General features: G+C 44.8%; 1 protein-coding gene across 6 annotated transcripts in view; it reads left to right on the top strand.

Annotated features, from left to right (window-relative positions):
• The window catches only part of ncanb (neurocan b), a 145,697-nt gene that overhangs the window by 92,109 nt on the left and 35,125 nt on the right, over positions 1 to 18,463 (top strand). For 3 of the 6 annotated variants that reach the window (XM_063013099.1, XM_063013097.1, XM_063013100.1), the window contains one exon: positions 1,815 to 1,931. In XM_063013099.1, the coding sequence (XP_062869169.1) occupies positions 1,815 to 1,931 (117 nt within the window). Of the gene's footprint in view, positions 1 to 1,814; positions 1,932 to 10,745; positions 11,045 to 11,171; positions 11,638 to 18,463 lie in introns of those variants that run through there. The other 3 variants (XM_063013101.1, XM_063013102.1, XM_063013098.1) reach the window with 3 other exon arrangements.

The raw sequence follows: 18,463 nt of genomic DNA, 5'->3' as shown, positions 1-18,463 counted from the left end.
GCCCAACACTGCTGAGGTCCTGGTTTTAATCTCAGCATTGCTATCGACTGACTTGTGCCCAGTGTTTCCCAGTGAAACCAAACCCGCCACCAACCAGACAGGGATAACACGGTTGATGAAAATGAAATGAATAATACAGGAAACAGGTCCACCTGTACATCTCGGTTTTTAATTCCACATTCTGTTCCTTTCAGTTTCCTGTTAAGTTCCTTCCTGATAGCTGTAAATTATTACATCATAAGTTCACAATTATTATGGAGTCTACACATTATGTCTGATGCCCTGTCACACTGTGTCTGTCCTCCCGTTTCCTCCCACTTTGATTTGATAATCAGTTTATTTCATCTGTTAAATTTATTGCTAACACTAAAAATATTAAGCCGGGATTTCACAGAGACGCAGGTTAAGAGAAGACTATAAATTTGCAGCATTATAACAGACGGCGATGCGCAGCACCACAAGATGATGAGTGGATAATTTATGAGAACCGGCGCATCAGTGGAGTAGGAAGTGCTGGATCACAATGTCCTTCCCTGGGGAGCATCCATCACGATAGGCAAATTCATGACAGCAAACCCATGCCGATCTGTCACCTTGCTGAAAGTCATGCGCCTGGAGTCCCCTCAGTCTTCCCTGCTGATGCCTGAGGGAGAGCCGGCATAAAGCTGGCATTTCTGTTATGTTACTTTATTCCACAAGGTTTAATATACAAGATTACACATGTTGAACCTGGTCCTGTGGGATCCTGTGAGTGATTCAGCTGACGTTGTAAGAAAATTAATTCCTCCGTGCAACCTCAGGTGCTTTACTGAAGGCGTTTTACCTCACCTCAGAGTTTTAATTAAGGTGGAACAGAGAACAGGGCACCATGAACTGTAAATTTGAAACCAAAGAGCTAAAGCCTGTTCAAAAAATAAACAAAAGGTAACAACAGAAATTAATTATAGGTGCTCAAGTGGTACAGTGAATCACGCTAACCCACTACTGCTGAGATGCAGAGTTTGAATCTCAGCCAGGCTTACGCTCCAGGATGATCCACTGTCACGACCCCTAATAGGGGCAGCTGAAAAAATAGTTAGATTAATTATACTTTAACTTATTAACTGTACTGTTTTAGTTTTGCCTAGTCAAAAAACAGAAGCCATTCCCTACATAAAGCTTTTTTAGATATTTGTACTGTTACTTGATTTGAGAAATTTGAGCACTTATGCCACCTGTGCTGCTGGTAAAGCAGTGAAATTGCAGTCTGCCACTTAGATCTGCTTAGCTTGCACTCTCCAGAAATAAAAAAAGTGCTGACTCATGTTTACTTACAAACCTCATTTCCAAAAAGTTAGGACATTTGGTATAGAATTTTATTTATTTGATTAATTTGGTTTCTGACGGGGCGGCACGGTGGGTAGCACTGTCGCCTCACAGCAAGAAGATCCTGGGTTCGAACCCCAGGCGGGGAGGTCCGGGTCCTTTCTGTGCAGAGTTTGCATGTTCTCCACGTGTCTGCGTGGGTTTCCTCCGGGAGCTCCGGTTTCCTCACACCGTCCAAAAACATGCAGTCAGGTTAATTGAAGACACCGTCCAGGGTGTTTCTGTGTGTTTTGCGCCCATTGAAAAGCTGGGATAGGCTCCAGCACCCCCCCACGACCCTGATTGGATAAGCGGTTAAGACAGTGAGTGAGTGAGTGAGTGAGTGAGTGAGTGAGTGGTTTCTGAAGGGCACTTACTGAGGTAAAATGGGCATCATGACGGACAGTTAATAAAATGCTTTATAGTTTAAATGTTTTATTATTAACGCTTTACTTGTTTTCTCTATGCAGCAGAGGAAGATCCATGCCTGATGAACCCGTGTCTGCATGGTGGCAGCTGCCTGAGGGAGGGTGAAGGCTACAGCTGCCTCTGCCCTCTGGGATATTACGGAGAGAGCTGTGAGATTGGTAAGTATTAAAATGAATGCAGAGAGTGTAAATCAAGGTCTGAATGAAGAAAGTAAGAATGAAGGAAGGCTGATTGGCAAGCCTGAAGTAGTCGCTTCTGCTGTACTGTGCTGGGTGATAATGATCAAAGTTATGCTAATGCTGCACTTCATGATCATCATTACACAGATGATGAGTGTTAAAGTGATAACAGTAATAATAGCAGTGATACAGCAGTTGTTTTTTATTCTCACTATCAGTACAGACTAAAAATCTGATTGATTGCAACAAACTCGTTGATCGTTGTTTTTTTTTCTTTCTATTTCATGAACTTTACCCTAAACTGGAGCTTTACTTTGTTTCATTAAGTTATTCTAAGAAAGTGGTTAGTATTAGCTTTTTAATTTAATTTGGGTTTGTTTACTGTTGCATTGCCCAAACGAATGTCACCTCTTCACCTCTGACTTAATTTCATGGGGGTTTTAGCTCCACAGAACAGAATTTAAGCTGAAGACTTGAGTTGCAAGTGGCAAGTGCTTCACCGCACTAGAAACACTGATTAGATGATTTGCACCATAAAACAGAGAAAGTAAAGTTTGATGGCCGACGTGTTAAATGATCATTGGAATAAAATTACTGTAATGAACCAGTGAAGCTTGAAACAAAACGCTGCTAATTCAGAATATAAATCTCTGTGGAGACTGTTGCACCGCTAAATTTGGGCAGCTGCGCCCATCCAGCCTAATGCTGTTAGTGATAGATTTTGGCTGATCAGAGATTTAAGAACATGAATTTTTTTACTGAAACAGAATGGAGTGAATTAGATTAACCTACAGAGATTAACCTCATTGGTCTATTATAATGTGAACTGTCTCTACTGGGATGAAGAATTTTGGCTTAACAAGGAACTCTTAAGTTCAAATCTCAGCTGTGCTATCAACCTACCTGGTTTTCTATGTCTGAGGTGAGGAAGGTTGATGGGACTCCTTATTGATCCTGTAAATATGACCTCTGCTGTTTTAAAGGTGGGGAACTTGCGGTGGGGCATAGCTCTCTCTGTCTCTTGTGAGGTTTCTGAGGAGCTGTGTTCAGTTCCATTCTTGTCTACACTCACTGTCTATAAAGAGTTTTGTATGTTTTTTAATGGGCTTCCTTCAGGCGCTCCACTTTTATCCAACATGCAGAGGGTAAATTGCTCAGAGAAGTAAGCAAGTCTAGTAAGTGAATCTGGTGGGTGTTGGGACCCTGTTCAAACTGTATTTCTCCTTTCGCTCAGTGAAACGATTTAAAATTAGACATTAATGATTTGCTGGAAAAAGACAAAGAATAAAAATGCCTTTGTATGTCATATATACATATACACATATACACGTGTACAGAACATGATTTTTTTTCTGCATGTCCCAGTTCAGCTTGATACAAAATCCTGCTAATTCAGAATATAAATCTTTGTGGAGACTGTTTTACCGCTTAGGTTAGGCAGCTATGCCCATTCAGCCTAATGCTGTCAGTGATAGATTTTGGCTGGTCAGAGATTTAAAAACATGAAATTTATTACTGAACCAGAATGAGGTGAATTAGATTAACCTACAGTGAGATATTCTCATTGGTCTATTTAAACCCGAACAATCTGTACTGGGATGAAGAATTTTGGCTTAACAGGAACAGGACAGGAAACAATGAAACAATTTTAGACACCTTATTAAGGTGGCACTCTCAAGTTTAAATCTCAGCTGTGCTTTCTATGTCTGCGGTGAGGGAGTTTGATGGGACTCCTTATTGTTGCTGTAAATGCGACCTCTGCTGGTTTAATGGTGGGGAACTCGCGGAGGGGCAGAGCACATCTCTCTGTCTCTTGTAAGGTTTTCTTGTCTCCACTCACTGTCTATAAAGAGTTTTGTATGTTCTTTTAATTTGTTCTTTTTTTGTTAGTGGGTTTCCTTCAGGTACTCCTTTTTTACACCATTTCTCAAGAACGTGCAGAAGGTAAATTGCTCAGAGAAGTAAGCAAGTCTAGTAAGTGAGTCTAGTGGGTGTTGGGGGCCCTGCTCAGAATGTATTTCTCCTTTCGCTCAGTGAAACGATTTAAAATTAGACACTGATGATTTGCTGGAAAAAGGCCTTTATCTGTCATATACAGTGTATCACAATAGTGAGTACACCCCTCACATTTCTGCAGATATTTAAGTATATCTTTTCATGGGACAACACTGACAAAATGACACTTTGACACAATGAAAAGTAGTCTGTGTGCAGCTTATATAACAGTGTAAATTTATTCTTCCCTCAAAATAACTCAATATACAGCCATTAATGTCTAAACCACCGGCAACAAAAGTGAGTACACCCCTTAGTGAAAGTTTCTGAAGTGTCAATATTTTGTGTGGCCACCATTATTTCCCAGAACTGCCTTAACTCTCCTGGGCATGAAGTTTACCAGAGCTTCACAGGTTGCCACTGGAATGCTTTTCCACTCCTCCATGACGACATCACGGAGCTGGCGGATATTCGAGACTTTGCGCTCCTCCACCTTCCGCTTAAGGATGCCCCAAAGATGTTCTATTGGGTTTAGGTCTGGAGACATGCTTGGCCAGTCCAACACCTTTACCCTCAGCCTCTTCAATAAAGCAGTGGTCGTCTTAGAGGTGTGTTTGGGGTCATTATCATGCTGGAATACTGCCCTGCGACCCAGTTTCCGGAGGGAGGGGATCATGCTCTGCTTCAGTATTTCACAGTACATATTGGAGTTCATGTGTCCCTCAATGAAATGTAACTCCCCAACACCTGCTGCACTCATGCAGCTCCAGACCATGGCATTCCAACCACCATGCTTGACTGTAGGCATGACACACTTATCTTTGTACTCCTCACCTGATTTCCGCCACACATGCTTGAGACCATCTGGACCAAACAAATTAATCTTGGTCTCATCAGACCATAGGACATGGTTCCAGTAATCCATGTCTTTTGTTGACATGTCTTCAGCAAACTGTTTGCGGGCTTTCTTGTGTAGAGACTTCAGAAGAGGCTTCCTTCTGGGGTGACAGCCATGCAGACCAATTTGATGTAGTGTGCGGCGTATGGTCTGAGCACTGACAGGCTGACCCCCCACCTTTTCAATCTCTGCAGCAATGCTGACAGCACTCCTGCGCCTATCTTTCAAAGACAGCAGTTGGATGTGACGCTGAGCACGTGCACTCAGCTTCTTTGGACGACCAACGCGAGGTCTGTTCTGAGTGGACCCTGCTCTTTTAAAACGCTGGATGATCTTGGCCACTGTGCTGCAGCTCAGTTTCAGGGTGTTGGCAATCTTCTTGTAGCCTTGGCCATCTTCATGTAGCGCAACAATTCGTCTTTTAAGATCCTCAGAGAGTTCTTTGCCATGAGGTGCCATGTTGGAACTTTCAGTGACCAGTATGAGAGAGTGTGAGAGCTGTACTACTAAATTGAACACACCTGCTCCCTATGCACACCTGAGACCTAGTAACACTAACAAGTCACATGACATTTTGGAGGGAAAATGACAAGCAGTGCTCAATTTGGACATTTAGGTGTGTAGTCTCTTAGGGGTGTACTCACTTTTGTTGCCGGTGGTTTAGACATTAATGGCTGTATATTGAGTTATTTTGAGGGAAGAATAAATTTACACTGTTATATAAGCTGCACACAGACTACTTTTCATTGTGTCAAAGTGTCATTTTGTCAGTGTTGTCCCATGAAAAAATATACTTAAATATCTGCAGAAATGTGAGGGGTGTACTCACTTTTGTGATACACTGTATGTATATGTACAGTACAATGAAATTCTTTTTCTGCATTACTGGGTCAGAGCATAGGGTCAGCCATTGTAGAGCGTCCCTGGAGCAGACAGGGTTAAGAGTCCTGCTCAAGAGCCCAACAGTGGCTGCATAGCAGAGCCTTGATTTGAACCAACAATCTACTGATTAATAGCCCAAAGCTCTACCCACTAGGTTACCGCTGTCCTACACAGAAGCTCTGCAGAAAAAAACAAAGCTACACCATGGTGAGGCTCTGCACTGACAGAACAGGTTGCAGATAAATCCTTTAAACCCAAACAGGAACGCTGTAATAAAAACTGGAAAAGATGCTTTTTAATCACTTCAGAGATCGTGTATGAATTATAAGGACGAAAAGGAATTGTTTTGAATTACAGACTAATTAACTTTTTTAGAAAAACTACTAATCTTGCCATGTGTAAACATGTGCAGTGTTGCAAATGAGCTGCTTTTCGTTCTTCACATCAGTACAGACCAGAGGCGAGAATATTCCAAAGTGCAAATTATATTTACACACACAATAAAAGTGTTCATTTTAAATAAACACACACATAAAGTATGAAAAAGTTTAAATCCTAAACAAACCCCAATGTAACACTTTAAAGTGCTATTTGAGTGTGTATGTGATGAGATTGATCAGTTTATTCTACAGATACTAACATTATCAGCTCATTCATCTGTCCTCTGTACTGCTTCTCAGTGAGCTTGTCTGTGCAGAACGACGTGCTTTAATGGGCGGCACGGTGGCTTGGGGGTAGCACTGTCGCCTCACAGCAAGAAGGCCCGGGGTTCGATTCTCAGGTGGAGCATTCCTGGTCCTTTCTGTGTGGACTTTGCTTCAGTGTCTTCCCACAGTCCAAAGATGTGCAAGTGAGATGAATTGGAGATACGAAATTCTCCATGACTGTGTTTGACATCTTAACGAGTACCTGTCCTGTCGTGAATGTAACCGAAGTGTAAAACATGACGTTAAAGTCCTAATAAATAAATAAAATAAAATGACGTGCTTTAAGGTCAGAAATGACAGCTGAGTTGCATCAAGTCACAAAGCACCAAAGCAAAATCGTATTTATCTGATCATCAGTCCTCCCTCATTCCATTTGCACAATAGATGTTTGAACTATTTTACTCTTAAAGGCCAAAGATTAATCAGAGTTGCAGTTTATATGCTTATTACTGTATTTGTAAATTGCATTGCTTGGAGCCTGAACCGTTTTAGGATATCAGTCACAATGTATTTACACAATGCATGGTGTGTGTCATCCATACCTGAGGGATCAATTTAGCTAGTAAACTTTCCTAATTATTTGGGTTTTTTAGAGATGTTTTATTGTGTTGTTTTGGTATTGAAAATCGTTCTGGATTGTGTAAAAGCTTTTCCTGGCTGGTGGTGAAGCTTTTTGGAGGGATTTGTGTGTCTGAATCAGGTGCACTATTAATTACTTATAGTGGCAAGAAGGTTAATTGCATATTAGTGCAAAAGCTTGACCAGCTTTACACCTGCTAATTAAAGTCATTCTATTAACAAAGCAGAGAGGACTGATAAGCAACAGGTCTTTTTTATTATTACTGTTATTGCTTTGTTTCTTTATTACATTATTTCTTTCTTCTTTTCACCCTTTTTCCACCTTCCCACTTTTCTTAATTTCTTTTGTTCATTTGTTTGTTCAGTACTGTCTTAATTTCATTTTCTTTCTTTCTTTCTTTCTTTCTTTCTTTCTTTCTTTCTTTCTTTCTTTCTTTCTTTCTTTCTTTCTTTCTTTCTTTCTTTTCTTGCTTTCCCACTTTTTTTTTAATTGTTTTCATCTTTGTTTTTGTTTCTTAATAATTTTTTATTTATTCTGTTCATCTACAGATGTTGTTTCTTTCTTCATCACTGTTATTCCATTAAATGCATATTTAAATAAAAAAACTAGACTCTGGTGGTACTCTCAGTGGATTTCTCTAGGTTTTCCTAAGTTGTAGTTGGTAATTATTGAAGAAGAGGTGTTTAGGATTCCTGCATAATGTATAGACTACATTACCACTGTGCAGCTGAAATATTTATGAGGTTATTAGTGAGGGTCTATTGGGACGAGACCTTTCCCCCAGATACACACTGTCTGCAGACTGCCTCTGGACCAGGCTGTCTGTCAGACTGGACAGTAACACGCGTAGTTGTAGGAATACTGAATGCCGCATCCTCACTGATGCTCTGAGGAGAAAGAATAGGTCATTAACACTAATGGTGCTTTTTAAAACTGGAGTTTCACCTTTATTTGTTACTTTACTGGGGAAGGTACATTAACCTCCACTCACTATTTATCAGGTCTGGGTCAACAAATTGGTTTTTGTTTGGGGTCGATTACCTTTTTTTTCTTTTCATCTCATGGCAGTAAGAGTGAAATGATCTGGTGGAGCTCTAAATGGACAACAAAACCCAGGAGATGTGGTGCTAATAAGTGCTAATGCACTCTTTATGTCCTAAAGAGAACAGAGATCTTTCCTAGATGCCACGTTCTCTATTTTGAATCTTAGACAGATTAGATCTTTTCTTCTTTTGCACTCTTTCCCTTCTTGTTAGTTTATACTTCAAGAAGAGACGCATTTGAACTTCAGCCACGTCAGTTGATTGGTGGACCAAAAAGCTAGTTGACTTACTGTGGTTGCAGTTCCACTTGATGCTTTCTCTTTTTAGCTGTAGTTAAATAGGCAAGAGAATCTCAGCCGAGGAGTCGACTTAATAACTCCTTTCTCCACTTCTGTGAATGTTTATTAGGATTTTACCATCATGTTTTACACTTTGGTTACATTCATGACAGGAACGGTAGTTACTCATTACACAAGATTCATCAGTTCACAAGGTTATATCGAACACAGTCATGGACAATTTAGTGTCTCCAATTCACCTCACTTGCATGTCTTTGGACTGTGGGAGGAAACCGGAGCACCCGGAGTAAACTCACACAGACACGGGGAGAACATGCAAACTCCACACAGAAAGGACCCGGACCGCCCCACTTGGGGATTGAACCCAGGACCTTCTTGCTGTGAGGTGACAGTGCTACCCACTGTGGATAGCCACATATTGAATACCACTTCTGGTAATGATCTTTCTAGTTTTTTTCCTAGGGTTCCTTTTTTGTGTATATTCCTCTTTGAGTAACATCTTCCTGTGAAGATGATTCTTGATTTTGTTTAGGTTCCAGTCAGTTTGATGGTTATTCTCCCTCTGTTACAGTTTGTTTAAGTGTAATTGAATTAAATTACCTCAGGGTTGATTTGGTGTTTTGTACAAGGATGTGTGCAGCAGTCAGATTTGTTCTAGTGATGCAGGACAGCTAAATAAAACATGAGGATGTTGTTTTTCTAACACAGCAGTTGAGTCATTACACAACAGTCGGGGTCAGAAACAGGTTAGTGCTGGTTATTAGTGGTTTTGTTCTTTAGACTAACAGCAAGCACTATAGAGAACTAATTTACTATTGTAATAACATAAGGAAGCTCTTGAACAGCAGCTCTGTTTTATTGTTTTGTTAAAATTTGCTTTGGTAAAATTGAATCTCAGGTCCCTCTTAAATACTAATATATATATGATCTAAAAAGGCATCATGCAGGCAAAAATTTAGTCTGGCATAAAGTTCTACTAATCACTCATGTTGGCAGACAGCTCCTTGGGAGGTTTTGTGTTCTTTTCTAGGAAACCTGCTAGGCTGCCAACATTGCATTTTTAACACATAAGCACTCAGCAACAACAAACTTTCCAACTTTCTGAAGCATGGAGCTTTAGAAGTTCTGAACTGTGGCCACCAAATCCATCCTGAGATTTTTTTCTATATAAAAGCATTCTTTTTTTAAATTATGCTTCATAATGGCGCTTGGGTGGATGATAGCCCAAAACTATAGAAAATGGATAAGGAGTAGATGCTAACATTATCGCAAATGAAAATGAAGAAATCCTATAAGACAACCAAACACAAACAGTCCAATAAAATAAAATAAAATAGTAAAATAAATACAGTCTCTTAATATTAATGTTTGATGATAAATGAAGTAATTTGTGGCTTCTTTTCAGCCTTGTTCCACTGGTGGTAGAGAGCTTACGAACAAACTTTAATACAAAGTATAATATTATAGTATAATAATGTGTTTTGACAGGATCAGTCAGTCACCAGACGTCTTTCTTAGGCAGTCTGGTATCAGGACATTATAATTTCCTAATCATTTATTTGAAAAGCCTTTTACAGTTGCTTTTTTGCACATTCTGCCTGTAATGATATTTAAACCTTTTGTTTACTCAGACAAGCACTCATCATGCAGATTATCAAATAAAGGATGTAGCTATAAATAATTTATTTCATAATAAACATCACACTGGTATCTCCTTGTCTAAAATCAGTGACCGGGCGCCCAGGTGGCGCAGTGGAATATCCCTCCTGCACACCAGCACCGAGTTCCTGAACACTTCGGTTCGAAACTCGGTGTTGCGTCCGGTCGGTTGGGCGCCAACTAGCGGGCATAATTGTCAGTGCCTGCAGCAGATACTAATTGGCCACCTGCAGGGTATCTGCAGGGTCGGGGCCAGATTATGTGTGGGTGGGTCTTCATACCCTGTTTAAGGACCCTGATTGGCGGAAGAGACGCCTGTGCAGAATGCAGGGGCGAGAAGAGGAGGACTGTGCACGTGTCGGAAGAGGCGTGCGTGTACAGTGACGTGCTCTCCTCGGATGCAATCTTTCTGGTATCTCTGGTAGCAGCAGAAGACAAAAAATTGAGTGCGCTAAAGGAAAATGGGGAGAAAATGCATTAAAAAATAAATAAATAAAAATAAAATCAATGACCACAATGACCTCGATGTGGACTGTTATCTTTGTTTAAATATAAAGTCAGGGGACTCTTTTACTGAGATCTACTCTGATCTGGTGGTGAAACAGAAACACCTTTGACATCACTGTTTTCTCGCATGAAAACCAATTTTAAAAATAAAACATTTTTCATCATTCACTCTCTGCCCTTTTCCACTGCCGATTTTACTGCATTTCTCTTTTTTTCGCTTCAGAACTCCCAACTCCTCTCCCCGCTGGCTCTGTGTTATTTTGCACAGAAGGTGAATGAAAATTGCTATGCACTGCAAACATGGGGGCTCAAGCAACCGGATGGCTCGCTGCCATTTTCCTCTAGAAGAATTCATTTCATTTCCTCCGCCAGAAAACCCTCTCCACCTCTAACCTCTCAGTCCTTCTTATCGTACACACAGGCAAACTCAAAAAATCAATTTATAGACAGGCCCACAGGAGAAAAATAGTCCCCGTTTAACATGAAGCACAGAAGTTTTAGTGAAGGAAACTGAAAATAAATCCAGCCGCATTTTCACAAGTGCACCGCCTGACTCCTTTGCATTGACATCCGTCCCCCTAATTGAGTTTGAAACATTCATGAAGCCAGACCTATTAATAATTGTGTGCTGTAACTTATGGGCTTTCAGGACTGCGGGGCAGCGAGTGTGCGTCTGCTGGGACTGTCTGTTGGAAGAAGACTCCGTCTGCTGCACTTCTGCACTTAGCAGACAGTCACACTCCAGTGTGTCGCTGATTGATAGCTACAGTATGTAGGCTGTCCAGTTCTTTAATGTGCTATGCTTTTAAAAAATCATTGGCTCCTTTCGAAGCCCACATCTCATTAGTGTTCTCTCTTAGCTTTGGAGTTCTGATCAACAAATCGACCCTGATCTTTAGTAGTCTCCAGGATTGTATCTGTCCTAAAATACCTCAGACTATAAGAGGGGGCCACTTATTTTATTAGGGTGTTCTCATCTCATGATTTTTAGACTCATAGTGACTTTACTGTGCAGGACCCTGTGCAGAACCTTTTTTACATGTAGACAATTACTATATTCTTTCATTATTCTACCCTATTTTTAAAATAAAAGAATGGTGTTATACACAAAGCAACATGTTACACTGATTATTTCATGTATTTTTTTATAAGGTCAGGAAGTTTGACCATTAGCAATATTTACAACCCTCATAAATAGTCAATGCCAGTCTCTTATGTTTTCTGTAATAAGGTCATCATGTTCTATATAATCATGTTTTTATACTCTTAACATGCAGATCATGTTAAAACCCTCTGAATCACAAACACACACTGATACAGTAAATTAATTAGGTAAAAAAAATGTTGGACTATTACTTTTAAAGGCCATGAAGTGAGCAGTACGGGGCCGACAGCATAATGTCGATTCATTAATTAGCCTTGATGAGCTGAGCACTCCAAAAGCATCTGCCAGCGTTGTAAAACTTGGCTTGATGATGTAAGCACATTTTAATAAGAAAATGTAAAAAAAAAAATGCTTCAGCATTTATATCCACACAGTGCAGATACCAGGGAAGGAAGAAAACCCTGTTCATCTTATTTTCCTGACATTGGTTATGAATCTGATGTCATCACATCTGCCCAGGGGCAGAAATAAAACACAGTGCTGTGACATGCACTGTATATTCATGGACAAATTGATTTCCCATGAAGTCTGGGTCTGTTTTTTATGGCTCCTTATCAGCCTACCAGGTGGTTGTATCATACAAGAGATGAACCCTGGAAATGAGGGACTAAGGGTTTCCTTATTGATGACCTGTGATCCTGTGATGATCCTGTGATGGTGAATGTGATCCTGAGAGCTTCATCTTCCTGCAGTAAATCATCAACATTCATAACACGGTGTCTGAAAGAAATAAAGCAGAGGGAATCATTTCACAGTTAAGCTGACAGTCTGAGACTAATGAATGCATTAACCTGCATTGTAAAGACTCTGTTAAAATAGTTTGTGTCCTGGATTGCAAAATCGTTCTTTTACTGTTACCTTTATTGTATTTGACAGAAATGGTTTGTGTCACGTGGGAGAAGGAGGACTCAAATGCGGAAAAATTAAATAAAATAATATTTTATTTATAATATGAAATAAACACAAACAGAGAAAAAACGAGAAAATAAAAACCAATCGGAAAGTCCGATGGTGCCGCTGACTGCAGGCAAAGAAAAACAACACAGAGAAATAAATGCCCGATGAGGACGCGAACCCTGTTCTCCTCGGTGAGGGACGGGCGCGTAATCTCCGCGCTATAAAGGCGCGGGAAGCTGAGAGTGACAGCGCTTAAGGCGCTACAGAAGAGAAATGCGGAAGAGGAATTCTCCCGAATACACTAGCTCCAGAACAACGGGAGGCTAGAGATGTCCGCGATCGGCGTAAACCTCGCCGGGGTACACAGCTGAGGGAGTTCGCCGATCTGAAAAGAGAAAAAGATCATATTTAGTTTACACAGGCAAAGTGCGGATTCGAACTGGGGAATACAGCGTACGAGCCGAACGCTTAACGGCGTCGCCACCCAGCGGTAACTGAATCCTATAACTGACTGGTTAATAGGGCTTGCGAGAGTACTGCTCCCAGCAGAATGGCTGGTAGAGTAGCAGCATCGCTAATGCTAACCCGATAAACAAAACGCAGCGCGAGGGCTGCACGGCGTCGCACCATGCTAATATCTAAGGTAAAATAAAGACGTACCTCGACCATTCAGTCTACACACCCTAATGGCTATGCCACCAGGGGATACCATCTAACCCCTAGAAAGCGCGGACGAACTGCCACTTACAAACCGGGAAACAAACAAAAGGTGCGACACCTGCTGCTGTGCAGAGCTGGCTTAAATAGCCAGCTCGACAGCTGCAGGTGATCAGCCCTAATTGGTCCTCCTGCCACTTAAGGCCTTTGTTTGCCTTGCTCTGTAAGACCTACTTCGCTGGGAACTCGGGGTGCATTCACCAGCTACCGTAGGTCTCCTAATAGAACCCCCTCCTCTAGGGACAGCTCCTGAGGTCCCAAGACCCGCAGCACGGTTCCGGCGGAACTCGCGGATCAATTCAGGGTCCAGGATCTGCCAAGCCGGTACCCATGAACGTTCCTCAGGGCCGTAGCCCTCCCAATCCACCAAGTATTGGGTGCTACCCTGAACCTTCCTGCAATCCAGCAGGCGGCGGACAGTGAAGGCAGGGGCACCCTGGATGATACGAGGGGCGGGAGGCTGGGGAGGGGGTAGAACTCCCCCGCACATAAATGGTCGGAGTTGGGAGACATGAAAGGTTGGATGCACTTTCATCTTGGGAGGAAGCTCCAACCTATAGGTCACCGGGTTGATCCGCCTGACCACCTTAAACGGGCCAATGTACCTGGGTGCCAGCTTGTGAGGGGCACCTCTGACGGGGAGATCCCTTGTCGACACAAGGACACGTTGGCCCGGCCGGAAGGTGAGTGCCGGCTGCCGCCTGCGGTCAGCAGTGCGCTTCATGGAGCGCTGGGTGGCCACAAGTGCCTGCCTTGCTTTACGCCAGGCGGCGCAGCAGCGGCGGACATGAAGCTGTACAGACGGGACCGCTACTTGCTGCTCCTGCTCAGGAAAGAGCGGAGGAGGGTACCCGAACTGAGCTTCAAATGGTGACATTCCTATCGCCGAATGATGCAGGGTATTGTGAGCAAATTCAGCCCACAAGAGTTTATCCGACCACGTGGCCGGATTCCCTGCCGTCAGGCACCTGAGCATTTTGCTTTTCCGACTGCCCATTCGACTCGGGGTGATACCCCGAGGATAAGCTGGCCTTAGCGCCAATAAGTTGGCAGAAGGCCCGCCAGCACTGGCTTACAAACTGCGGGCCCCGATCAGACACAATGTCTGATGGGACCCCATGCGCTCTCACCACATGTTGCAGGATGATCTGCGCAGTACCCATGGCGGATGGTAGCTTGGGCAGCGGGATAAACAGGCAAGACTTGGTGAACCGGTCAACAATTACCAACACCGCCGTGAACCCTCTAGACTTTGGCAAGCCTGTCACAAAATCTTGAGCGATATGGGACCACGGTCTTGTAAGGTATTGGCAACGGATGGAGAAGGCCACGTGGGCGCTCTCTGGGGCTCTTGTTCTGAGCGCACACAGTGCAGATACGGACGAAGTCACGTACCTCATTCTCCATCCCCGGCCACCAAAATCTTCGGCGCAGCAAAACCAGGGACTTAGTCACACCTGGGTGCGCCGCAAAAGGAGAGGCATGAGCCCACTCAAAAACCTGACGCCGTACAGTAGAAGGTATATACAGCCTGTCAGTAGGTCCCCCTCCGGGGTCGGGTTCGGCCCTTTGGGCGTCCCGAATGACCTTTGAAATACCCCCAGGTGACTGGGGCAGCTATCTGGATCGAGGGAATCACGGGATCAGGCTCGGTCTCCGGCCTAGTTGGTTCCCACTGCCTAGACAGGGCATCCGGTTTAACATTCTTGGACCCCGGTCTATACGACAGCGTAAAATGGAACCTACAAAAAAATAAGGACCACCGTGCCTGACGAGAATTCATCCTTTTGACCTGTTGGATGAACGACAAGTTTTTGTGATCAGTCCAAACAAGAAAAGGATGTTTAGCTCCCTCGAGCCAGTGTCGCCACTCATCTAAAGCCAACTTAATGGCTAGAAGTTCCCTGTCTCCGACCGGGTAATTCCGCTCAGCCGGAGTCAGGCGGTGCGAAAAGAAGGCACACGGATGCAGCTTCTCTCCTGGCCCCACTCTCTGGGACAATACTGCCCCAACCCCAACCTCAGAGGCATCCACTTCGACCACGAATGGCTCCTCAGGGTCAGGCAACTGCAAAACAGGAGCAGTCGTCAAGAGAGATCTCAACCTATCAAAGGCTTGTTGGGCCGGCATCGACCACTTAAAAGGCCCCTTGCCAGTAAGGGCTGTTAGTGGTGCGGCAATAGTGCTGAAGTTCTTGATAAATCGCCTAAAAAAGTTTGCAAAGCCCAAAAACCTTTGCATTTGGCGAACAGAACTTGGAGTCGGCCAGCTCTCCACAGCTTTAATTTTAGCTGGATCCATGCGTAGGGTGCCTTGTGACACTATGAACCCCAGGAACGAAACCGAAGGGGCGTGAAAGACGGATTTCTCCAGCTTGACGAAAAGGTGGTGTTCGAGCAAGAGCTGGAGAACTCGCCGGACATGCCCTATGTGTTCGTCGATGGACCGGCTAAAAATAAGAATATCGTCTAGATAGACATAGACGAACTTATCAAGGGTCTCCCGTAGGACCTCATTGATGAACCTCTGGAAGACTGCGGGGGCATTCATTAACCCAAAGGGCATCACTAGGTACTCATAGTGGCCAGTGGGCGTAATGAACACAGTCTTCCACTCGTCCCCCTGCCTGATCCGGATCAGATTGTACGCGCTGCGTAAATCGAGCTTAGTAAAAATAGATGCTCGCTGAAGGGCTTCGAAAGCCGTGGCCATCAGCGGCAGCGGGTACCGATCCTTGATCGTAATGGCGTTTAGACCGCGATAATCGACACAAGGGCGCAAGGAACCGTCCTTCTTACCAACAAAAAAAAACCCCGCCCCGGCCGGGGAGGAAGAAGGACGAATGAACCCCTGCTTAAGCGCCTCGCGCAAATACTCCTCCATGGCCACCTTCTCCGGACCGGAGAGCGAGAAAAGGCGCCCCCTAGGAGGAGTAGTGCCGGGCAACAAATTTATGGCGCAGTCGTACGGTCTATGGGGGGGCAAGTCCCGCGCCCTGGACTTGCTAAAAACCTCCTGAAGATCATGGTACACAGGAGGAACTGTGGCCAACTCCGGTGTCTCCATTTTTGGTACTGGCGGGTCGAGATTCGTGCCGGCTTGAAGCAAGCACGAATCTCTACACCGTGTTCCCCAAATGAAGATTGACCCGGTGGCTCAGTCGATCTGGGGGTTGTGTCTTTGTAACCACGAAAAACCCAGGACCACCTGGAGGTGAGGAACGTGAGTCACTAAAAAGGTGATCCGTTCCTCGTGGTCCTCCAGACGCAGCGTCAAGGGCTGCGTCCGATGGGTAATCGGGCTACCCGCTACGGCTCGGCCATCAACAGCATGGACCGAGACCGGCCTGGTTAGCGCTTGGACCTCTATCCCCAGCCTGCGTACCAGATCGATGTCAATAAAGCTCTCCACCGCTCCCGAATCTACACAAACCTGGAGGTTTGTGTCTCCCGAACCCCAAGACAATTGGGCCGACAAAAACAGGCCCTGACCAGGGATGCTAGTCTGGCCCTCTTTTGACTCCCTGGTTCGAGAGCGGCCTGCTAGTTTAACGGTTGTCGGGGTGTGTAGCGGGATCCTGATGCCTGAGGGGTGTCAGGTCGTGTCGAACCCAATTGCATGGGTTCGGGATCGGGATTGGACGGAGGGGAGCTAGGAGGGACCAACGAGCGAACGAACGGAGGACAGGAACCCCGTTCCGGCGCTCGCTGGCGAAGTCGGGTGTCTATAGACGTGGCCAGCGTGTAAAAGGCCCTAAGGGTGGCAGGAGGATCTCTGGTGGCCAGCTCGTCCTTAACTTTGCAGGAAAGGCCGCGATGGAAAATGGCGATGAGGGCCCCCTCATCCCAACCACACTCTGCCGCTAGCGTTCGAAACTCTATGACGTAGTCCGCTACTGAGCGACTACCTTGCGTGAGTTCGAGCAGGCGTGGACCCGCCTCTCGACCCCCTGCAGGGTGAAAAAACGTCTCCTTTAAAGCCTCCTTAAAGGAGCTTTCTGACGAACATTCAGGGGCATTCTGCTCCCAAAGAGCGGTAGCCCATTCCAATGCCCTCCCGGTGAGAAGGGAAATGATATAGGCCACTTTAGAACGTTCTGTTGGGTAGCGAGACGGTTGCAGCTCGAACGCTAGCGAGCATTGGAGGAGAAATCCCCGACACTTTTTCGCTTCCCCTGAGTATCTCTCAGGGGGAGGGATTGGCGTGTCACGGGTGACAGACTCCCCAGAGTGGGTCACGGTATTCGGGGCGGCTCCCGAGGTTGGCACGCGTTGGGCGAACGCGGCTACGCACTGTGCAAGCTCGTTGAGAGCTACCTCGTGCCTGCCCAGCGCCACCCCTTGGTGGCGAAGCACGTCAGAGACATGTGTGGGTTCCGCTGAGTCCATGAGTGGTCGCACCTTTCTGTCACGTGGGAGAAGGAGGACTCAAATGCGGAAAAATTAAATTAAATAATATTTTATTTATAATATGAAATAAACACAGAGAAAAAACGAGAAAATAAAAACCAATCGGGAAGTCCGATGGTGCCGCTGACTGCAGGCAAAGAAAAACAACACAGAGAAATAAATGCCCGATGAGGACGCGAACCCTGTTCTCCTCGGTGAGGGACGGGCGCGTAATCTCCGCGCTATAACGGCGCGGGAAGCTGAGGGTGACAGAGGAATTCTCCCGAATACACTAGCTCCAGAACAACGGGAGGCTAGAGATGTCCGCGATCGGCGTAAACCTCGCCGGGGTACACAGCTGAGGGAGTTCGCCGATCTGAAAAGAGAAAAAGATAATATTTAGTTTACACAGGCAAAGTGCGGATTCGAACTGGGGAATACAGCGTACGAGCCGAACGCTTAACGGCGTCGCCACCCAGCGGTAACTGAATCCTATAACTGACTGGTTAATAGGGCTTGCGAGAGTACTGCTCCCAGCAGAATGGCTGGTAGAGTAGCAGCATCGCTAATGCTAACCCGGTAAACAAAACGCAGCGCGAGGGCTGCACGGCGTCGCACCATGCTAATATCTAAGGTAAAATAAAGACGTACCTCGACCTTTCAGTCTACACACCCTAATGGCTATGCCACCAGGGGATACCATCTAACCCCTAGAAAGCGCGGACGAACTGCCACTTACAAACCGGGAAACAAACAAAAGGTGCGACACCCGC

The sequence above is a fragment of the Trichomycterus rosablanca genome, chromosome 17, assembly GCF_030014385.1.
Source record: "Trichomycterus rosablanca isolate fTriRos1 chromosome 17, fTriRos1.hap1, whole genome shotgun sequence".
Taxonomy (NCBI): Eukaryota; Metazoa; Chordata; class Actinopteri; order Siluriformes; family Trichomycteridae; genus Trichomycterus; species Trichomycterus rosablanca.
This window is presented reverse-complemented; position numbering and strand designations above follow the sequence as displayed.